Genomic DNA, 24,433 nt, shown 5'->3' with positions numbered 1-24,433 from the left:
ATTTTTGCTAACTGTCTTCCACCCTACACTCCAAATTCGAAAGCAAGAGATTACCTTGGGAAGGGTTTATGGCCCAAATTTGAGGAGTAGTTGTGGGCTCCCATGTAAACCCACAGTTGCCTGAACATTTAGCTGGAATTTCATTGACATAGACTTCAACCTACAAATAAACAAACGCAGAGATAAGAGAGGTAGTGCGGTTAAACAGAATATATATAGGATTTAGAAAAGTAATAGAATTTTGCTAGTTTGCTGGTTTCCAGAAATTAGTCTATTCTACTCATACTTTTTCTACTTTGACACTTCATTGACTCATTCTACAAATGTGTCCATTATATCAGACACAGCTGTAAATGGACAAGTACATTTAACAAAACAGATGACATTCCTGTTGTCACTCAACTTACATTCTAGCAGAGAGTTGCATAAGGCTATAAATTTACCAAAAAAAGTAAATGAACATTATGCCCTGGGGGTAATTACAAAGGTTGCTCTTGAGAAAGTCATTTAAACTCCTTACTCTTTAACTCCCTCTCAGTAAGTGGTAAGGTTAATAATCGCTTTACAGAGACACAACAAAGATTAAATGAAAGGATATATTTTCAACACCAACAGCAGAGCTTAAAATCCATTTTTATCATAAAGAAAATATTAATAATTTTCCCAAAAGTCATGAAATAATATTATTGAATTGATCCTCTGTTAACAAATAGTCACATGAAAATAAAGATGTCATCTCTTCAATTTTACTGGGTCTTAAATTTATTACAAAATAGTTATATGTTTAAAATTATGAAGAAACTTTTAAAAATACCTGTGGCTGTTTGCTGGGTGTACGAAGTAGGTCTCCCGGTACGCGCTGTCTGAATAAGCCACCTTCCTTTATCTTTGTAACCGTCATGTTAGCATTTTCTCCAAAAATGTTGGAATCGTTGATCTAGTTTTAGATAAGACTATTTTACTAGAAATGTTATGATAAATATGACCACACCAGTTTTTCTCTTTAAACTTAAGCATGGTTAAAAGTGAAATGCCAGAAGATTAAAAAATTTCAAAACCATTTGGTCACATTTTTGAAAAAGAAGTCTCTTCAAAAATGATCATAAATCTATCAAAGAAAAAACTGGTAACATCATAGCATTACCATATATTGCAGCAGTCACAACTTGAATTAAATGACTAAAATTAACTTGAATATTTAGAATAAAATATGTCTGAGAAACATGAATTTATTAATTTGATTTTGTCAAAATAGTCTATGCTTTTTCTGAAAATGACCATTTTGATAAAAGATTCTTAAATAATTGAAAAAATGTGGTCTTCTTTCCACCCAAAAGTCAAGTTTCCCCTTTAGCAGTTTTGGCCTCTGACTACCCCTGGTTTTTCATCTACCATTTTCTGCCAATGGTAAAAATGAAACCAAATCGGATCCATAGGCATACTTTGGTCATTCCAAAGCTGCACTGTTAACACGGTGGCCTTCTGATGCATACAGAGGCCAGAAAAGAGATGGAGCCTTCATGGTAGGTCTGTGGGGGCAAAAGGGGCCAGGAGCAGAAGTGATGAACAAGCAGAGGAGACTGGTCAGGGAAGAGCGAAGGGAGAGAGCACAGACACCCGCAGAGGCACCAAGGGGACATCGGTCATTAGAGATGTCTCAGTTACAGGATTTTCTAATTTCAGGAACATGTCTAATTCTAGGAAACATGTCCAGTTTCAGGACATGTGCTTTCTTAAAATAAGGCCCACACCTGTATGACATCCATACAGTCTATGGCATATTATATTCTATGTTTATATACTTCTTTGAGTCTCCTCTGTTATTTTCCCAAAGCAGTTTTGCATTTTTTTCCACCTTTTGTCAAGGACGTCTTTTCAGGTGAATATATGTGAGTCTATACATGGCTGCCGGAGAAGGCAATGGCACCCCACTCCAGTACTCTTGCCTGGAAAATGCCATGGACAGAGGAGCCTGGTAGGCTGCAGTCCATGGGGTTGCAAAGAGTTGGATACGACAGCGACTTCACTTTGACTTTTCACTTTCATGCATTGGAGAAGGAAATGGCAACCCACTCCAGTGTTCTTGCCTGGAGAATCCTAGGGACGTTAGAGCCTGGTGGGCTGCCGTCTATGGGGTCGCACAGAGTCGGACGCGACTGAAGCGACTTAGCAGCAGCTGCAGCAGCATACCTGGCTGCACAGTATTCATGCTAAGTTTGTGTCATTTTAACAACTATTTTTCTCTTGATGGGGATTTGGTTTCATTTTTACCATTGGCAGAAAATATAACTTCATCAGTTTCTAGGTTTTTTTTTTTTCTTTTTTTACTATTACAAATAATGCTGCATTGACTAACTCTGTGCCTATCTCATTTCCTATTTGTATTATTATTTCAGTAGAATGGAGTTATAGATCTGAAATGGCTGAATCATAAGGTTTATGTGTTCAGATGCAAATAAATTATCCTCCAAATGGGCTTACTGATTTTACTGTCTCACCAATAGTACATGAGGATAAGAATGCCTCTCACACTCTCATCATCACTAGAAAGCACAGTTTTGATGTTTACCATCTGAGCCCAGACCCTTCCCCTTGACATATTCTAAATGTGACTTGCCTCCCGTACTCCCAACCACACTCTAAGCGAACGTCATTAGATGAGCACTTAAGTGTGGCTCTGTTATGAACTTGAAAAGGTCATCTTTGGAACCAGAAAACTATCCAAGGACCCAGAATACAGCTCTAGTGAATAGACAGAATTATAGACAGCAAGGCAGATTATGCTTGGCCCCCCGGACAGTATACCCCCAGGACACCCTCCCCTTTACACAATGCCTTCCCTCACAGTTTACACAGATTTAGTGCTGAGACTGGCCCTGCCTGTGCTCTTCCTGCCCCTGTCAAGGGTCTTCTAATCCATATATTCCTGAACTTCCCCCAAAGGATGTAAGGCATAAAGCACCAACAGCTGTTCTCCACAAAAGAGAATACCTGGTCAACTTAATTTTGAATAATCTTCTTTCCCTCAATTTCCTTTTATGGAAAGGAATGGAAAGGAATTCCTTGAATGTTTAGTCTATCATTTGCACTTTTAAAATACACACAGTCTCCAGGTCTGTTTGGCATGAGGCAGGGTGCAAATAAGCAAAGAACACACAGAAGAAAACAAAACCCAGGTGATGTGAGGGAACCTGCAGGAGCGGCTGCTTTCCACATGTACTTCTCCACTTGACATGCCATGAGTATCCAGCACAGTCTCCCTCTCGGGTCACTGAGACTTGTCCCACTTCTTCTAGACTCTGGAGAGCAAACTGCAAATCTGTGGCCGACACGGCAGCGGGGATACCTGCATTCACAGAAGGACGGCAAACAGCGGGAATCAAAAATTCACAAAACCGTGATCACTCTTGTACATGCTAAGCTGCTTCAGTCGTGCCTGACTCCCTGCGACCCTATGGACTGTAGCCCACCAGGCCCCTCTGTCCATGGGATTCTCCAGGCAAGAATACTGGAGTGGGTTGCCATGCCCTTCTCCAGGGGATCTTCCCCACCCAGGGATCGAACCCACATCTCATACGACTCCTGCATTGCAGGCAGATTCTTTACCGCTGAGCCATTGGGGAAGACTCATGGTCACCTTTATACATTAGATGTAGTTTATCACTTGTAAACCAACTGTTCTCCTCCAATATGGAAAAAAATGAAATTTCCATATTGCTTATGCAACAAATTTACATATGTCTTAGAAACAAAAATTACATGAGTTATGTACCTCAGACATTGATCCTTGGCTCAAATACTTAAAAGAAAAACAATTTCACAGGTAATCAAAAAGCTATGGACATAAAAGAGAAACAAACTTTTGGGAATTTAACCTAGGGTATCTGGTGAGGTGATGAAGAAAACATGAAAATGTCATTTGTTCTCAATAATTTAGTCTTACATTAATGAAGATTTCAACTTTATAAATTACATAAAGAAATAATACTAAAAAGAAATACACTGAAATGTTTATGATGGTTATCTAGATCAGTATAGTTCAACAGATAGACTGAAGTTACGGACTTTTTCGTGTACCTGTGAGAACACGTCCATACGCGTAAATGTCAAAGCTGCCACTGAGAGGTGGAGATGCTGCTTGAATTCTTTGAATACGAATCTTTGACTCCCCGGGCCAGTTATTTCCTCTATAAACAGACTCATTCTCTGTGTCATTTGTGATTCTCTAATTTCCAAAATAAATATTGATAAAATGGTTAAATATAACAATGGTGAACACGATTTCTATTTCACCAGGGTACAATCCTGTGACATGACATAAATGAGCCTCAGGTATTCAGGACTCCTCAGAACATTAAGGAGAGTCACATAAATCAACACAGGTCATACCGACATGGCTGCGCTAACGAGGCTCAAGTCAACGCAGTCACCTGCGCAGCAATCAGCTGGAACCACAGTAATACCTCATTAATTCAGAGAGTGCCCACCATCACTCAAGGAACAAATATTGATTGAGCAGGCATTCTGTGCAAGGTACAAGGCTAATCACATTGGGTGGTGAAGCAAAGAAATATGAAACATGGTCTTGGCTATCAAAAAATTAAAACCTTTTTAGAGAAATAACATACAGAAACTTGAAAACTTAACTAATGATATAAAGAAATATATGATCAATACAGTGCCTAATCCAGACTCAGGAAATACCTGTCTAATGTTAAGTGCCAATGTTGAGTGCCAAGTGACAGAAGCAATGTGTGCGATAAACATTCATAGATTGTAACTCTAATAGTTAAGATGATATTCTCTGGCTGCTGATCCCTGTTAATCTTGTGGAATTTAAAGTTATAAGTCCTATCACCCACACAAACGAGCAAATATAAGTTCAAAAGGCATGTGCAAGAATGATCAGAGCAGCTTTATTTATAATAATCCCAAACTGGAAATAGTGCAAAAGTCCATCAACAGAATAGATAAATTGTTCTATGTTAACACCATGGAATACTGTACAGGAAAAAGAACAAACTTCAGCTAGCTGTATGCAACAACATGAATCTCATAATATCAAACAAAAGAGTACATCAGTTCAGTCACTCAGTTGTGTCCGACTCTTTGCGACCCCATGAATCGCAGCACACCAGGCCTCCCTGTCCATCACCATCTCCTGGAGTTCACTCTGACTCACGTCCATCGAGTCCATAATGCCATCCAGCCATCTCATCCTCGGTCGTCCCCTTCTCCTCCTGCCCCCAATCCCTTCCAGCATCAGAGTCTTTTCCAATGAGTCAACTCTTCACATGAGGTGGCCAAAGTACTGGAGTTTCAGCTTTAGCATCAGTCCTTCCAAAGAAATCCCAGGGCTGATCTCCTTCAGAATGGACTGGTTGGATCTCCTTGCAGTCCAAGGGACTCTCAAGAGTCTTCTCCAACACCACAGTTCAAAAGCATCAATACTTCGGCGCTCAGCCTTCTTCACAGTCCAACTCTCACATCCATACATGACCACAGGAAAAACCATAGCCTTGACTAGACGGACCTTAGTCGGCAAAGTAATGTCTCTGCTTTTCAATATGCTGTCTAGGTTGGTCATAAGTTTCCTTCCAAGGAGTAAGCGTCTTTTAATTTCATGGCTGCAGTCACCATCTGCATTGATTTTGGAGCCCAAAAAATAAAGTCTGACACTGTTTCCACTGTTTCCCCATCTATTTCCCATGAAGTGATGGGACTGGATGCCATGATCTTCGTTTTCTGAGTGTTGAGCTTTAAGCCAACTTTTTCACTCTCCTCTTTCACTTTCATCAAGAGGCTTTTTAGCGCCTCTTCACTTTCTGCCATAAAGGTGGTGTCATCTGCATATATGAGGTTATTGATATTTCTCCCGGCAGTCTTCATTCCAGCTTGTGTTTCTTCCAGTCCAGCATTTCTCATGATGTACTCTGCATAGAAGTTAAATAAGCAGGGTGACAATATACAGCCTTGATGTACTCCTTTTCCTATTTGGAACCAGTCTGTTGTTCCATGTCCAGTTCTCTCTGTTGCTTCCTGACCTGCATACAGATTTCTCAAGAGGCAGATTAGGTGGTCTGGTATTCCCATCTCTTTCAGAATTCTCCACAGTTTATTGTGATCCACACAGTCAAAGGTTTTGGCATAGTCAATAAAGCAGAAGTAGATGTTTTTCTGGAACTGTCTTGCTTTTTCGATGATCCAGCGGATGTTGGCAATTTGATCTCTGGTTCCTCTGCCTTTTCTAAAACCAGCTTGTACATCAGGGAGTTCACAGTTCACGTATTGCTGAAGCCTAGCTTGGAGAATTTTGAGCATTACTTTACTAGCATGTGAGGTGAGTGCAGTTGTGCAGTAGTTTGAGCATTCTTTGGCATTGCCTTTCTTTGGGATTGGAATGAAAACTGACCTTTTCCAGTCCTGTGGCCACTGCTGAGTTTTCCAAATTTGCTGGCATAGTGAGTGCAGCACTTTCACAGCATCATCTTTCAGGATTTGAAATAGCTCAACTGGAATTCCATCACCTCCACTAGCTTTGTTCATAGTGATGCTTTCTAAGGCCCACTTGACTTCACATTCCAAGATGTCTGGCTCTAGGTGAGTGATCACACCATCATGATTATCTTGGTTTTGAAGATCTTTTTTGTACAGGTCTTCTGTGTATTCTTGCCACCTCTTCTTAATATCTTCTGCTTTTGTTAGGTCCATACCATTTCTGTCCTTTATCGAGCCCATCTTTGCATGAAATGTTCCCTTGGTATCTCTAATTTTCTTGAAGAGATCTCTAGTCTTTCCCATTCTGTTGTTTTCCTCTATTTCTTTGCATTGATCGCTGAAGAAGGTTTTCTTATCTCTCCTTGCTATTCTTTGGAACTCTGCATTCAGGTGCTGATATCTTTCCTTTTCTCCTTTGCTTTTTGCCTCTCTTCTTTTCACAGCTATTTGTAAGGCCTCCCCAGATAGCCATTTTGCTTTTTTGCATTTCTTTTCCATGGGGATGATCTTGATCCCTGCCTCCTGTACAATGTCACAAACCTCAGTCCATAGTTCATTAGGCACTCTATCTATCAGATCTAGGCCCTTAAATCTATTTCTCACTTCCACTGTATAATCATAAGGGATTTGATTTAGGTCATACCTGAATGGTCTAGCGGTTTTCCCTATTTTCTTCAATTTCAGTCTGAATTTGGTAATAAGGAGTTCATGATCTGAGCCACAGTCAGCTCCTGGTCTTGTTTTTGTTGACTGTATAGAGCTTCTCCATCTTTGGCTGCAAAGAATAGAATCAATCTGATTTCGGTGTTGACCATCTGGTGATGTTCACGTGTAGAGTCTTCTCTTGTGTTGTTGGAAGAGGGTGTTTACTATGACCAGGGCATTTTCTTGGCAAAACTCTATTAGTCTTTGCCCTGCTTCATTCCACATTCCAAGGCCAAATTTGCCCGTTACTCCAGGTGTTTCTTGACTTCCTACTTTTGCATTCCAGTCCCCTATAATGAAAAGGACATCTTTTTTGGATGTTAGTTCTAAAAGGTCTTGTAGGTCTTCATAAAACCATTCAGCTTCAGCTTCTTCAGCATTACTGGTTGGGGCATAGACTTGGATAACTGTGATATTAAATGATTTGCCTTGGAGACAAACAGAGATCATTCTGTCATTTTTGAGGATGCATCCAAGTACTGCATTTCGGACTCTTTTGTTGACCATGATGGCTACTCCATTTCTTCTGAGGGATTCCTGCCCGCAGTAGTAGATATAATGGTCATCTGAGTTAAATTCACCCATTCCAGTCCATTTTAGTTCCCTGATTGCTAGAATGTCGACGTTCACCCTTGCCATCTCTTGTTTGACCACTTCCAATTTGCCTTGATTCATGGACCTGACATTTCAGGTTCCTATGCAATATTGCTCTTTATAGCATTGGATCTTGCTTCTATCACCAGTCCCATCCACAGCTGGGTATTGTTTTTGCTTTGGCTCCATCCCTTCATTCTTTCTGGCGTTATTTCTCCATTGATCTCCAGTAGCATATTGGGCACCTAATGACCTGGGGAGTTCCTCTTTTGGTATCCTATCATTTTGCCTTTTCATACTGTTCATGGGGTTCTCAAGGCAAGAATACTGAAGTGGCTTGCCGTTCCCTTCTCCAGTGGACCACATTCTGTCAGACCTCTCCACCACAACCTGCCTGTCTTGGGTTGCCCTGCAGGCATGGCTTGGTTTTATTGAGTTAGACAAGTGTATTATTATTGATATGATGAGTTAAAAAAGCAAAACTAACTAATGTTGGTAAAGTTAAAACAGTAGTTATCTAGGGCTGTGGGCAAATAATCCAATGAAAAGGAAAAGGCACAAAGAAGGTTCTCGGGGGTCTAATGATTTTCTTTATCTTGAAGTGATTACATAAGTGCCTTTACTTTGTAAAAATCATGGACTTCAGCAAGGTTGCAAGATACAAGAGCAACACACAAAAACCAATCATATTTTCTTACCCGTGGTGGATTCATGTCAATGTATGGCAAAACAAATACAGAATTGTAAAGTAAAATTAAAAAATAATAAATAAATAAAAATAAATAAAATCAATGCATTGTATACCTTGAAAAAAAAAAAAAGAAAAGAAAAAACAAGCATGGAGAAACTGAACTTAACATAAGATCCATGACAACGACCTCAAAGAAAATGAAACACTTATAAATGTAACAAAACATGTACTGAATCTGACCTGAAATTACAAAATGCTGGTAAATGTAATCAAAAAGTCAAATACGTTGGGAAAAAAAGGCAAAGAAGATCAAATATATGGAGAGAAAAATTGCATTCATAGATTAGAAGACTCGATATGGTAAAGGCGTCAATTCCTTCCAAAAGAATATATTGGTTTATGCAATTCTTATCAAAATACCAGCAAGATTTTTGTAGGTATTAACAAGCTTATTTCAGAATTTATATGGAAAGACACAGGACCTAGAAATAGCTAAAACAATTTTTCACAGTAAGAGTGAAGTAAGAAGAATCACTCTACCCAATGTTAGGGCTCAGTACATAGCTACAGTGATCAAGAGGGTGTGGTATTTATTGGTGAAAGGAAAGACACACAGAACAGTGGGACAGAATAGAGAAAAGTGAAAGTGAAAGTCACTCAGTCGTGTCCAACTCTTTGTGATCCCACAGACTATACAGTCCATGGAATTCTCCAGGCCAGAATACTGGAGTGGAATCCAGAAATATATCCACACAAATATGCCCAACTGATTTTTTTTACAAAGATATAAAAGTAATTCAAATGGAGAAAGGATAGTTTTTTCAATAAACGGTACTAGTGCAACCACAGGGATAAGCAAACAAGTGACCCTGGACCTAGAACTTCGTATCTTATACAAAAGTTAACTCAGAATGGATCATAGCCTTAATTGTAAAATGCACAACTACATAACTTTTAGGGAAAGCAAAGAAGAATATTTAGGACTTAGGGCTAAAAGTAGAGTTCTTAGACTTGAAACCAAAAACACCATTCATAGAAGAAAATCCTTGATATACTGAAATTCATCAAGTTAAGGTTGTTGCTCTGTGAAAGACCTCATGAAGATCATGAAAAGGCAAGGTACAGCCTGGGAGAAAATATTTGCAAAGCACACACCTGAAAAAGGACTTACATCTAAGATACAGAAAGACCTTAAAAGCTCAACAATAGGAAGATAGTCCAATTAGAAAATGGGCAAAAGGCATGAACAGATATCACAGAAGGACATATATGGTGTTTCACATTATTAGCCATCAGGGAATGTAAATTAAGACCAAAATGAGCTAATAGTATATACCACATCAGAATGGCTGGAACAAAAAATAGTGATAATGCTAGATGCTGGCATATTCATGGAGACAATGGATCACTCATACATTGCTGATGGGAAGGTAAAATGCTGCAGCCACTTTGGAAAAGAGTATGGTAGTTTCTTATGAAGCTGTACATGTGTTTGTCACATGACCCCATAATTACACTGTTGGGCAATTAACTCAGAAAATGAAAACTTATGTCACATGGAAATCCACAGATGAATGTTCATAGTAACTTTATTCAAGCAGCCAAAACCTAGAAACAACTCAAATGTCCTTCAAGAATTAAGTGGTTAAATAGACTTATGGTGCATCCATACCATTAAACACTATTCAGCAATCAAACGGAGAAGGCAATGGCACCCCACTCCAGCACTCTTGCCTGGAAAATCCCATGGACGGAGGAGCCTGGTGGGCCGAAGTCCATGGGGTCGCTAAGAGTTGGACACGACTGAGCGACTTCACTTTCACTTCTCACTTTCATGCATTGGAGAAGGAAATGGCAACCCACTCCAGGCTTCTTGCCTGGAGAATCCCAGGGACGGGGGAGCCTCATGGGCTGCCGTCTATGGGGTCACACAGAGTCGGACACTACTGAAGCGACTTAGCAGCAGCAGCAGCAGCAGCAATCAAAATGAACAAACTATTAATATATACAACAATTTGGAGAGATCTCGAGGGAATTACTCAGAGTAAAAAAGTCAATATCAAAAGACTTAATGCTAGCATGATTATATAAAGTCTAATTCCATTTATGTAACATTGTAAATGCCACAATTACAGAGATAATTATTGCCAGATATAAGACAGTGGCAAAGGGAGGTAGGTGGTGTGGCTATATGAAAGTGTATCCATAGGGATTCTCAGGATGGAACTGTGCTGTGGTGGTCAGCGGAATCTATACATGCAATAAAGAGCTGTGTGTAAGGATCGTACACATACACACCACACACAAATGAAAGCATGCAGAACTGATAACATCCAAATAAGGTCGGTAAACTGCATCAGAGTCAATTTTCCTGTTGTGCTATTATGTTATGCTTTTAGATGCTACCCTTAGGGGATAATGGGTGAAAAGTATGGGAATATTCCTGTATTAATTCTTACAACTGCACATGAGTCTACAATGATCTCAAAGTTAGTTTTTAAAACAATTTATTCATGTGGACATTTAAGTATGTGCACATACACATATGACACATTTTGTTAGACAGCTCAAAGACTGAAAAACATAAGATGTTTATCTTAGAGATACTAAGACTAAAACATTGGGTCTGGAAGGGGTAAAAGCAATTTTTGTGGAACACTTAGAGTGTTTTAGTCTTTTAAATCATAAAACTTAACAGAAAGTTCTTTGTGAGACTCAAATTATAATATTTAATTATTATTTAACCTTGAATTTTGAACGCCGTATACTTGGTTTTGGTTTGCTGTGGGAAGTTATATAACTAACTGTAGATGTTGTAAAAATTAAATGTAACATTAATTCTCATAACTGTAACATTTAACACAGATCTCATACTCAAACAGTATAAAAGAACTCTTTAGATCCTTTTGGAATTATGGAAAAACATCTCTTTCCCATTGTATCAATTTTTATACAAATAATAAAAAGTGTTTATAACGGAAGCAATTTAACAACCTAATGCAGAAGTTTTCTTTCAATAATCTCTGTTCAAAGATCTTTATTGGGAGAGCCCACAGCTTTTTCTTTTACATCAACAGAGAAAACTCTAGCTAGCTGATTTAAAACTTAAATCTGGTTAGCTGATTCTTAAGGTTATTTCCTCCTGCTTTTTTCCCCATAGATACATTTCTTTAAAAAGTTTTTAATGTTTAAAGTGAATTCTCATGGTCAATATGAAAATTCATGCTCAATTTCAAGCCTCTAAATCTTCATTTAATCCTTAGAATAACTGTCTTGTCTTATTAAAAGATATCTAATCTGTGTCATCTATTCGTAATAATGTTTTATGTTTACTAGGTCAAAGCTAATGTTCCATAAGTTGAAGATAGTTACTTGTAAAATTCTAAGCTTACCTGCCCAAAGCTCACAGCCATCATGGGTATATTATAACCGCAATTATATGATGTCATGGTGACAGAATACTGGTTGGTTATACTTGATCCATTACTTTTGGTCTGATTCACCTGAAAGTCCTTTAAAAATATTCCTTTGTTTGCTAATGCTGGAAGTCTTCTCTTTGACATTTCTAAAGAATACAAATAAACAAAGTAATGGGAGATAAAATTGCATAGCTTCTGCTGCTAAAAAAAGAAAGCATCAAATAATATCCATGTGTCATGGAATAAACTGTTTGAAATCAACTTTTAGAAAGACCTTAAGGTAAGTAGTTTGTGAGGTTTGGCAAACTTTCAATTCTAGAACATAAAGCTTTGAAGTCTTTTGATATATGAGTCTAAAACAAAATACTGAAAAGCCACCAAGCTCTGGGCTCCATGCAGCCCTCTGCCGGTCACTTAGTTTTGTTCTGGCATAGGTCCCTGAATATGGTGTTCACTAGGACCTGAGCCTTTAACCCAGCACAAATCAGCTGTCTTCTGTGCTCCACCAATCACAAAGGTCCAGTGATAGTGGATTCAGAAGGAGTGATTCTTACAGTGATAGTAACATTACTGTAAGCAATGTTATATTTAAAACTAAATGTTACTATTCTTACTAGTACCATTTAGTTTTAAAATAGTTCCGAAGAAAAGGATTTCAAAACTCCTCTGAAATATGGTAAAAGTCACTTATTAAGGTGACTGTTTGGAATTAGACTGATTTTTTTTTTTTTTTTTTTTTTTTTTTTGAAGACTGGGCTTTCCTTATGGCTCAGCTGGTAAAGAATCCATCTGCAATGCAGAAGACCTGGGTTTGATCCCTGGGTTTTGAAGATCCTCTGGAAAAGGGAAAGGCTACCCCCGCTAGTATTCTGGCCTGGAGAATTCCATGGACTGTATAGTCCATGGGGTTGCAAAGAATTGGACACAGCTGAGCGACCTTCACTTTCATTTTTTTGAAGACTGAAGTTTAATGTTTATTATCTTATTAGCACATTTCACATAAATGAGTCTATTGACATAACTAGAAAGAAATACTAAAACTATCAGAAATAAGATTTTCATTTATATTTTTACTAATTATCACATAAAGACCATGGAAAGTTTCAACTCATTCTTACTAGACAGAGATCAATGGCAATAGTTGCCTTTCAGGAACAGATCTCTAGCTTGGTGATTCATTTCTCAAAAATCAAACTAGGCAAAATTAGAATGTTTTCTACAGTGTGGTGGTGGTTAGTCACTCAGTCATGTCTGACTCTTTGCGACCCCATAGACTGTAGGCCACCAGGCTTTTCTGTCCATGGGGATTCTCCAGGCAAGAATACTGGAGTGGGTTGCCATGCCCTCCTCCATGGGATCTTCCCTACCCAGGGATGGAACCCAGGTCTCCCATATTGCAGGCAGATTCTTTACCGACTCAGTCACCTGAGAAGCCCTTCCACAGTGTACTTATCTATAAATAGAATCCAGAACTATAAAGTTAATTCCTGCTATACTGACAAAGTTTGCATTAAGGATGCATTCATCTTTAGAATAATCATCTGGCCCTATTCACTGAAAATATGATTTAAACCACAATACTATAAACAATTTAACATTTCTATCTAAGATACAGAATATAAATAACATCTATGATAAGATTTTAGTATAAAATAGGTTTAAAAGTTTTAAGTTTTAGATATGAAATGATACTATGTACCATCCAATGTTGTCATCGTAGATGTCTGTCCAATGTATACAATATCCACATAGAAAGACTGTGATTCTGATGCTTTCTGCAAGCTAATCCTCTGAAGAGAAAACCTTGTCCCAGTGTATTTGGTTTGTATGAGATCCAGAAGGTCTATACAAGTGTAGGTCCAGCTGAAATATGGTTGTTTAATTAGATGTACAGTTCAGTTACAATGTTTAATGTAAATCAATACACTATAAAACACATTAAAATCTTAAGGAAGAAAAGTCTTTCTTTTCCCACAAGAAGAGCATAAGCATACTTTAATGGCACAGAAAAGCAGTCAGAAACTTACACTGGCAGGGAAAGATTTAATGTTGCAAAGATAGCTTTTATTTTTAGCCTTGGCAGTAGGCATAGGAATGTAAAGCAACATTCTACAGTGACAAGTAAGTCAACTAAGGAGCATGCACCTTGATGGAAAGCATATAGAAATAAGACACAAGAATGAAGAGTTCATTTTAGTAAAAAAATATATTTATCAGGGATAGAACAGAGAATTCAGCCAATAGTAAGAGGCAAGGCTGTAACTTGATAATACTTCCAAAAGAGCTCAGTGGAGTTGCATTGTCCACTATAACTAAGGGACAAACATTGCAGAAGTTATTAATCCATACAAATGGTTGCACAGTACCTTCTAAATTTAGATTCAGAGTTCCATTAAATATTAATTGCATTGGAATTTCATAAATTACAAAAGCAATTCAGTAACTGAAGTTTGCAATGAAGAGATAAATACTGCCATTCAAATAACTAAATACAATTTAACAACAGTCTTTGCACCAGCTACCAATGAACTGATCAACTGGTTAGTTTCTTTGAGCACCTTCTATTCTCATCTTGAAACTCCATGGTTTGCAAATTCATCATTGAGTACATTTCTAGTGCATCAAAGCTCAGACTGCATCATTTTAAAAAATTATATGCAGAACTACATTAAGTTAAAGTGCTCTTTAATTTTAAAAAGTATTTTGGGATTCTAAGCAGACTTCTATGACTAATTATATGATTCTGAAGTTCTAAAAACTACTTAGGAAAAAATGGCCCACTGAGCCAGACCCTTTATAAGAGAAATAGAGACTACAGACGATATCAAAACTTAAGCAAATAGTACTCTCTGTGTTTTGTGGCTAGATAATTTCATTTTCTAAGGGAAAACCAGATTTTATCTTTGGGATTTTGAAGCTGGATTTACAGCTACACACATCACTGATTTTGGAGACAATATTTGAGAAAAAGTGGCACTTTTTGATACTAACAATGTATTGAAAATAAACTAATGCTAACACACCTAATTGATCTATAAATGGACTGTCTTACCTACATAAGAGCAGGTCTAGAAACACCAGCTAGGAGCAGGAGAATTTACTTTGCTTTCATTGGTAACATTAATAGTTTTTAACCAGAGAACCATTCTTTTTTAAAGCATGGTATTTCTTGTTGAAAGATCTTGTGGCATTTAGGATAAAGGAAGCCCATTAATTTCACCAAATGTAATTCATCTTCACATTAATGCACAGCAGATACATTGCAGGCTAAAGGAAGAACTACTTAGTGATGTGCTCAGTGACAGTTTGACTAACATGGAAGAAATGAGATCTGTGAAATCTTCCAAAATCCCGCTGCAATAAGAAGAATGAAATGCATATAGGTGGTGGTGATCAAAATTAAAATTGTGATTCCATAGTTCAATTGGGGCATGAGGGATGTCCCTTCAAGAAGGACTGTTGCTTAACAATAATCCATCACAGATTATCCCTGATTTCAATCAAACTGAGTATGATACAGTGGGAAATGTTCCTTCTGTGCACAGGCTTTTCATGCTCCTTGCCTATTAACACGGAGAGGGCTGCCTTGACCCTTGGCATTGCTTCCTCCTGTGTGACGACCAACGGAGAGTGGCTGCGGCCTCTTCAGATTCAACAATTACCCTAGGGAATTGCAGCATTGTTCTCAGTCACTTCATTCATTCCAGGAGCTAACTTTGGTCCCATTTTATATATTGGATTAAACTGCTGTAATAGCCTCAAAGATATATTTACTCATGCGAGGGGAAACCAACACCTTCTTCAATACTGTCTTTCTCTATCTGTCTCTGCCTCTCTCTTTTTCTGCCTATCTTCTTCATCTTCTGTGGAAAACAACGATGAAGTGAAAAAGAGAAAGTGTTAGTCACCCAGTTGTGTCTGAATCTTTGTGACCCCATGGACTGTAGCCCACCAGACTCCTCTGTCCATGGAATTCTCCAGGCAAGAATACTAGAGTGGGTTGCCATTTCCTTCTCCAGGGGATCTTCCGGACCCAGGGACTGAAGCCAGGTCTCTTGTACCGCAGGCAGATTCTTTATTATCTGAGCCACCAGGGAAGCCCCAGATAAAGATGGATCCAATGTATAAAACATGCCCAAAGCGCAAACATAAGAGCCATACTCTGTTTAAGCAATGTCATTTAAGGGTGAAATCTGAACTGTCAGGAAAAGGACATTTTTTAAAGCATTAATTCAGGAAGGTTACTTTTCTTTTGTTAGGTCAGGGAGGAATTGGTTTTGACTCATCTTAAGCTTTTCTTAGAAAACAAGACTCAAGAGTGTCCTGCAACTTTCTCAGAGAGCAGCTTCCTATAGTCTGTGCCAACACAGTCTACTTCATACACAGAGCTCCCTCAGCTCTCTGCCTTTCGAAGTCCACTTCAAGTTTACCAAACTTCAGTATCTGGTGAACTTTCTGTCTTTGTGTATAAAAATTTTTTTTCTTTCTTTACATCCTATGAAAGCCTGATTCTAGATTTTATTCCTGGGGTAAAACACAAATAAGTATCCTTTAATGCTTAGTCTGACAATCCAAGGAATATTCAGTGGTAGAATTTTCATGTGTTCTGAACCATTCTTTGAAAGGTTCTTCTTAAATATTTCCTCTTTGACAAACATCTCTTGGGTACCTACATTTCAACTATGGCTTCCTACCTCAAGATTAGAGATTCTGACACCAGTATCTAAAATTGGTTCCCAGTTGCTCCCACTTCATCTAACTGAGCAGAAGATCTGAAGGTCATTAGGGCTATATGCTCAGGATATGATGCCAGAAGGCTATGCGTGAAATACAACATTTTTTTTTTAAACCAAAGACTATAACTTCCTTTCTTTTCTTAACAAAAGGTCATCCCACTTCTGCAAGGAGAAAGCTACGAGCACTGGCAAAACTTAAAAACTTTCAAATTAATCTGTAAAACAATTATCCTTCAATAAAAAGTAAATTAATTTAAAAAAATACATACAAGGGATGAAGGAAGGAAAGAAGGGAGGAAAAAAGGAAGCATAATAATGGTACATTTAAGGAGCTCACCATAGATATTTACATTGTACAATAATGTGAATGTTAAATATGATTTTAACTAAATACATAACAACAACAACAAAAAAGCTGGGCTGGGGCACAGAAGTGCGGTGTATCATTGGATACTGCATCCAAGTCCACAATTCTGACTGGCTCTGTCTGCTTCCGCCTGTCTGGTCCCATCCCCTGTCACTGCTCCTGTCATCAGGCCAGTGGGAGCATCTCGTTTTCTCCTGATGGAATTCAGGGAGCACCAACAGGCAACTCTGGTTTTCTCCTTACATCACCCCTTCCCTCCCATTCATGGGAGATCCATCTAAAAAGTTTTCTTAAAACTTTAACAAACAAAATTCCCCTTATAGTCCAATATATTTATATGTGTTTTGGAGTTTACACATTTCTGAAGGTATGGAATAAAAGCTGATCCCTACATTTTGAAAACAGTGTTGGGATGATCAAGAAAGCAGAAAGCCTGAAATGGCCTGCTCCTGAAATGGAGCAGTTTCTTCATCCAGAAGCAAAGTCCTCCATTAAGACCTCCTTTTCAGGAATTCCGTGGTGGTCCAGTGGTGTGCTACAGTCTATGGGGTTGCAAAAAGTTGGACACGACTAAGGACTAAGTGACGAATGCTTTCTTTTCTTCCTTTGGTATGTCCATCAAAATATTTTATTTTCTCCATTCACACATTCACTTTTTTTTTCAGTGATCAGTCTAATGATAATACTGTGATAAAGCAGTCTCTACCTTCCTTCAGTAACTAGAAACACTATTAGATTTAACAATGTATAACTTAAATTCTAAAGTTTAACTATTGTTTTGACTTTTAAATGGTCATGGATGATGAAACAAAGAATTTTTATTTTCATAATCTACAGATTTATTTTTGGCACAACTATTTCTGTAAGGAAACTTATGTAGAAGGCAGAAAAATCATGGTCAGACCCATGGTACACAAGATTTCTCGAAAACAAACAAACAAGAAATGAATTTATATTTATAGTTAATATACTATAGTAAAAAGTTTTCAAATTCACAGTGTCACTTACTTGTTTCCATATGCAAACTTGAATGGAAATTGTGTATCAGTGCTTCTAGCAATCTTGCTTGTGTCTTGGTATTGAAATTTTAGACCAATATAATTTGCCAGGAATCCTTTGTATGCTAAACATAACTACATAGAAAATATTAAAAAAATTAGCAAAAGTATCCTACTATTAAGTTTTTTTTTAGAAATTAAAATTAATTCAATACAATCCAATAAATGTCTACTGAGCTTTTTTAATACAAAATATATCGGAACATAGAGGAAGGAATGATTAACTTTGGACAATCAGATGCAGAAGAATTGGGAAGGTTTTATAGAAGAGGAAGTGGAGTGATGTGACCTCATAATAAATGATTAATTCTTTTATTGTTTTCTTAGATATTATTTCCTTAAGAAAAGGAAATAATTCACTCTCTCTAGTCATAGAGCTATGTAAGGATGAAGGTCAACTCTGAACACTTCAGTGAATGTAAAAGGCCTTTACACACATAAAGAAGACAGAAGCATTCAGGTAGATTAACTAGGATGTGAATGCAGGTGAGCATTTACAGATAGATGGACATGTTACCATCATGCATGCTAAGGGGCTTCATTCGTGTCCAACTCTGCGACCCTATGGACTATAGCTTGCCAGGCTCCTCTGTCCATGGGATTCTGCAGGCAAGAACACTGGAGTGGACTGCCACACCCTCCTCCAGGGGTATTCCTAACCCAGGGATCAACCCGTGTCTCCCGTGTCTCCTGTATCGGCAGGTGGATTCTTTACCACTAACGCCACCTGGGAAGCCCTGTTATCATACAAAACTCATTAAATACTAATTTTAATTGCCCATAACTCCTTAAGAATGCCAGATATATCTAGAATTTAGAAGTTTAGAACATGTGTTACAACAGCTGGAGAATTTTTTAAAAACAGAAAGGGTAAATCTACGATCTCTTGGCTTAGATGTGTGTAATACCGATCCTAAAACTGGCATTTCCTCTGTGATTTTCTTTCCCTTTTTCCTGAGTGGATACCCAAAATCACTATAATGGCTATCCATTTTTGTTTCTTCTTAAATAATGAGGAATACTGAGGAGATTATATACTTTTAATTGTTTTACTATTTACATTAATGTGCACATATTTTTTTCCAAAATTATAAGATAAAGCAGAATACATGTGTGTGGCACTACATATTTTTTTAAAATGTATTTATTTATTTTATTTGGAGGATAATTACTTTGAAACATCGTGGTGGCCTCTGCCATACATCAATATGAATCAGCCATAGGCATACATGTGACCCCTCCCTCCTGAAGCTCCTCCCACCTCCCTCCCCACCCCATCCTCTCCAGGTTGTCACAGAGCACCAGCTTTGGGTTCCCTGCATCATACATCAAACTCCCACCAGCTATCTGTTTCACATATGGTAATGTATATGTTTCAATGCTATTCTCTGAAAGCAGCCTACCCTCTTCTTCTCCCAGTGTCCACAAGTTTGTTCTTTATGTCTGTGACTCCAGATTTCTTTATTTGAGAATCAGCAGAAGAGCAAATCGCAAGCACCCAGAATGTGAAGCATGTTGCGAGGCCAGTGTGATGAGATTTCACATGACAAGCAATTTTCCTTGTCTCAAAATTTCATGAAATTTTATTACCAAGGTATTTTACAAATTCAATTAGCATATCATTTTGTTGAGCTTACCTGATTATAAGGAAATAATAAAATGTCTCCATATGGTAGTCTGTTTTGTTTAACATCTGCTGAGTCAAAAAGAACAGCTGGGTTTTTCAGGGAATAACGACCACAGTAAGCATCCGTTTCAGCTGTCTTCTGCCCTCTATTAATATGCTCCTACAGCAAAAATAATATTTCAAATGAAAACATGATTTATTTTTCTGGTTTATTCCCCAGCATCTTCACCTAAGTCATTCAGGTTACAACTCAGATCCCACTGTTTCCCAAACTGCTTTAACTTGAAATGTTTTCCCTCCTCTTTGAAAGTCTAAGGTTCTCATTCTATATCATTCACTTAGATCCATAATCATATAATCCCTGTACCTGTATTTGACTATTTTCTAAGTCCTATATTTCCCTTTATATTATGAACTCCTTAAGGATATTTATCCACTCCTTTTTGTTTTTTGTTTAATCTTCAGGGTTCAAGGAGCAAAGCACCCTATCTGTACACATAGGAGCCTACCAGTTTGGGACAAAGGAACCAAGGATTATAAAACTAAGCCTGAAGGGAGGTGTCTGATTCACATAATAGTATTAAAAAAGATGACTCAGGAGAAGAGACAAATGGATTGCTATCTAAAAGGAAAAGGGAGCTAAGGAGCTTCAGAGAGAGGGTTAAAATATATGCAGAGAAGTAGGGATGTGAGAGAGTGGTGCTGGGAAAGAGTGAGGGTAACGGGAGTCAAGAATGTGTGTTATGATGATGACTGTAGATGAAGTAGGAAAGGAGTATAATGTAAATTACTGTTCAGTTTCCTTGTCTGCAAATATCACATTCAGGACAGAAAAATCTCAATACATGTATATTTATTAAATCAAGTTGAAAACATAGCCCATTAAATGATGTTCCCTTTTCACTAATATATGTGTTTGCATAAAGCATGACATGATATATGTTATATATATATATATTTTTTTTAAAGGACTCATTTATTTCTGGAGTATTAATCTGAATTGAATAACTTGCCTAAATATTTCCTATTCCTAAGGTATTCGCTTGGATGGTGACTATCTGGCTTCCTTGAGTCTTCAAAATAAGAATTAGGAAGATAAGTATATTTTAAATTTTCTTTACTGTAAATAAAAGAAAAATCTTTGTATTTTATCAAGAAATAAATACTGACTAGGCCTCATACTAACTGACCAGGGGGTGATCTCAAAAAGCAATGGAAGCAATTCACTATATAATGCTCTACTACAAATTATATTCTCTGAAGCTATGAGGAAAAAGAATATACTCTGAATCTAAGAAAGCAAACAAAAAACCCTACAGATCTCACATTTACCCATCTTGCTTACTTTCTCTTGATTAAGAAAATTCATATGTGGTAGAAATACTGCTTTTACAAATGAATCATTTTATAATGCAGGAAGATGCTAGAACCTTATCAATAAACATATAACAAAATTATATTTGTAACTTGACTTTAAATGATAAAGAAATTAATGCTAACCAAAAAATGACAAAATTCCACACATTTATATGAATACTTATCTTGTCCATTCTGAGGTTAATTAAATATTCCATACCAGGTTAAAGTCAGTTTCATAATCTCTGAAGTATTTCACAACAAATCCTTCTTCAAAATTTGCAATTCGTGGTGGACACTTACTGCTAACCATTTCTTCCACTGCTGCCTGAAACTAAATTAACAATAATTAATAAATAATAACTAAAGTTTTAGTAATTTCTTTATGAAGGGTTAGAACATTAGTAATTTTACTACTAATTCTAATTAGTTTTAAAGGAATAATTTCATAAGATAATTCCCATGTTATCCATAACTATGAGGTAATTTCCTAAATAATTTTTAAATTTATATATGATAATCTCAGTATAATGACTGTTTCAAGATTTTTATTTTAGGGAATTCCCTGATGGTCCAGCAGTTAGGACTTGGCACTTTTACTGTCAAGGGCCTGGGTCTGATCTCTGGTCAGAGAACTAAGATCCCATGAGATGCTTGGCATGGCCAAAAAAATTTTTTTTAATTAAAATAAAAAAGATTTTTATTTTAGAATGTCAATAGTTATATCCAACTGGCTGATCTTAGCTTATTTAGTTATTACATACTGTAGGCATATTTGTTTAGCAGTTTTTTAAAAGCATCAATGAGGTAAAACTAAATGAATTAGCCCCTCATTAAACAGTTCCAAGTAAATAGCTTTCTCAATCAAATGAAAAATTAACTGGAAAAAATATATATATATACACTCCAATGCATTCTGTTTCTCAAAAGAAGAAATACAGATTCTGCAATCCTTTATTATTTAAGAAAAAATCTGGATAATACAGGAATTGGCACACATTCATGAGGTCTATAATTTCCACACTGTTATTTCTCTGGCAAAGCATACATATTTAGAATTAAAGAGTTGAAATAGCGTATGATCTTTAGTCATCAAACAAATATTAACTCACACTCATTGTACAGGCAGTTGTGGAAATGCAGTAACTCACAAGCAAACATTCCTTACGAGCAGACGCCCCATATACAGATACCCGGACCCTGTTGGCACAGACCTAAGAACTCCCCATTCATTCTGTCTGCCACTGTGGTTTCTCCCACCTCTCTGCTTATTATGAGTCAGCTCTAACCCACCATGCCAAGTAGGAGATGTATTAGCACTCCTTAAAATGTGTTTTTGTAAAAGGCTGATGTTTAAGTAGCTTTCCGCTTGAAAAATGAACACAGCATACTTCAGCTTCTGATGACTGCGGTGTCAGAGGCCTAGAAGTGATCCCATCCCAGCTGAGTGTGAAGGTGTCCAAACTGGGTTTTCCTTTGGTTTGTTCTGTAATAGCCAGCGTGACATTGTTCCCTTCAAATGCTTCATAACTGAGCAGATCAAAGTCTCCTGCAATGAAGTACCAAACAGAATCTGAGGCAGTCAATTAATTAAGTATCAATATAGCCATTAAAGAAATTCAGATTTAACAAAACTGGTTTTATTTGGAATTGCATTATCACACACAAAAAAGGATGAACGGAGAAGATGCAGATCCTTGAATCTGAGACTTAGCCACAGTCAGTTCAGTTCAGTTGCTAAGTCGTGTCTGACTCTTTGCAACCCCATGAACCACAGCACACCAGTCCTCCCTGTCCATCACCAGCTCTCAGTGTCCACCCAAACCCATGTCCATCAAGTCGATGATGTCATCCAACCATCTCACGCTCTGTTGTCCCCTTCTCCTCCTGCCCTCAATCTTTCCCAGCATCAGGGTTTTTTCCAGTGAGTCAGTTCTTCGCATCAGGTGGCCAAAGTACTGGAGTTTCAGCTTCAACATCAGTCCTTCCAATGAACACCCAAGACTGATCTCCTTTAGGATGGACTGGTTGGATCTCCTTGCAGTCCAAGGGACTCTCAAGAGTCTTCTCCAACACCACAGTTCAAAAGCATCAATTCTTCGGGGCTCAGCTTTCTTTATAGTTCAACTCTCACATCCATACATGACCACTGGAAAAACCATAGCCTTGACTACATGGACCTTTGTTGGCAAAGTAATGTTTCTGCTTTTTAATATGTTGTCTAGGTTGGTCATAAGTTTCCTTCCAAGGAGTAAGCGTCTTTTAATTTCATGGCTGCAGTCACCAGCTGCAGTGATTTTGGAGCCCAGAAAAATAAAGTCTGACACTGTTTCCACTGTTTCCCCATCTATCTGCCATGAAGTGATGGGACCAGATGCCATGATCTTAGTTTTCTGAATGTTGAGCTTTAAGCCAACTTTTTCACTCTCTTTCACTTTCATCAAGAGGCTCCTCAGCTCTTCTTCACTTTCTGCCATAAGGGTGGTGTCATCTGCTTATCTGAGGTCATTGATATTTCTCCCGGCAATCTTGATTCCAGCTTGTGCTTCCTCCAGCCCAGTGTTTCTCATGACGTACTCTGCATATAAATTAAATAAGCAGGGTGACAATATACAGCCTTGACGTACTATTTGGAACCAGTCTGTTGTTCCATGTCCAGTTCTAACTGTTGCTTCCTGACCTGCATACAGATTTCTCAAGAGGCAGGTCAGGTGATCTGGTATGCACATCTCTTTCAGAATTTTTCTGTTTATTGTGATCCACACAGTCAAAGGCTTTGGCATAGCCAATAAAGCAGAAATGGATGTTTTTCTGGAACTCTCTTGCTTTTTTGATGATTCAGCGGATGTTGGCAATTTGATCTCTGGTTCCTCTGCCTTTTCTAAAACCAGCTTGAACATCTGGAAGTTCACGGTTCACGTATTGCTGAAGCCTGGCTTGGAGAATTTTAAGCATTACTTTACTAGCGTGTGAGATGAGTGCAATTGTGCGGTGAGTGCAATTGTGCGGTCGTTTGAGCATTCTTTGGCACTGCCTTTCTTTGGTATTGGAATGAAAACTGACCTTTTCCAGTCCATTTAGCCATAGTAGAAATAGCAAAACAGCAGATAAAGGGAACCTATATAGGTTTTAACCTATATATAACCTATATATTACCTATAACCTATATAACCTATAAAGGTAACCTACATATATTAAGGTTCTGTTTCTGTAGCTTAAAAGGATGCTTTGTAAGATAAACAGAAGTTGGGCATTGGAATCAAGAGGTAAAAATCAATGGGCAATAGAATATTCCAAAAATCCTTTTATTTTTGCTCTAGTACCATCATCATAGTGTAAAGGGCTAGGCTGGGAACTGCTCTTTTCCTCAGATATGAATAGA

At 37.7% G+C, this 24,433-nt stretch overlaps 1 protein-coding gene across 1 annotated transcript in view; it reads right to left on the bottom strand.

Annotated features, from left to right (window-relative positions):
• LOC120860689 (fibrocystin-L-like) overlaps positions 1 to 24,433 on the bottom strand; it is a 177,416-nt gene that overhangs the window by 104,673 nt on the left and 48,310 nt on the right. Inside the window, exons 18-27 of the mRNA XM_040236441.1 lie at positions 22,443 to 22,600; positions 21,272 to 21,385; positions 19,706 to 19,855; positions 18,019 to 18,143; positions 13,607 to 13,770; positions 11,881 to 12,053; positions 4,078 to 4,225; positions 3,192 to 3,346; positions 815 to 937; positions 55 to 160 (exon numbers count right to left, since the gene is read on the bottom strand). Of these exons, the coding sequence (XP_040092375.1) occupies positions 55 to 160; positions 815 to 937; positions 3,192 to 3,346; positions 4,078 to 4,225; positions 11,881 to 12,053; positions 13,607 to 13,770; positions 18,019 to 18,143; positions 19,706 to 19,855; positions 21,272 to 21,385; positions 22,443 to 22,600 (1,416 nt within the window). The remainder of the gene's footprint in view (positions 1 to 54; positions 161 to 814; positions 938 to 3,191; positions 3,347 to 4,077; positions 4,226 to 11,880; positions 12,054 to 13,606; positions 13,771 to 18,018; positions 18,144 to 19,705; positions 19,856 to 21,271; positions 21,386 to 22,442; positions 22,601 to 24,433) is intronic.

The sequence above is a fragment of the Oryx dammah genome, unplaced genomic scaffold, assembly GCF_014754425.2.
Source record: "Oryx dammah isolate SB20612 unplaced genomic scaffold, SCBI_Odam_1.1 HiC_scaffold_11163, whole genome shotgun sequence".
Lineage (NCBI taxonomy): Eukaryota > Metazoa > Chordata > Mammalia > Artiodactyla > Bovidae > Oryx > Oryx dammah.
The sequence above is the reverse complement of the archived record's forward strand: the minus strand, read 5'-3'. Positions and strand labels throughout refer to the sequence as shown.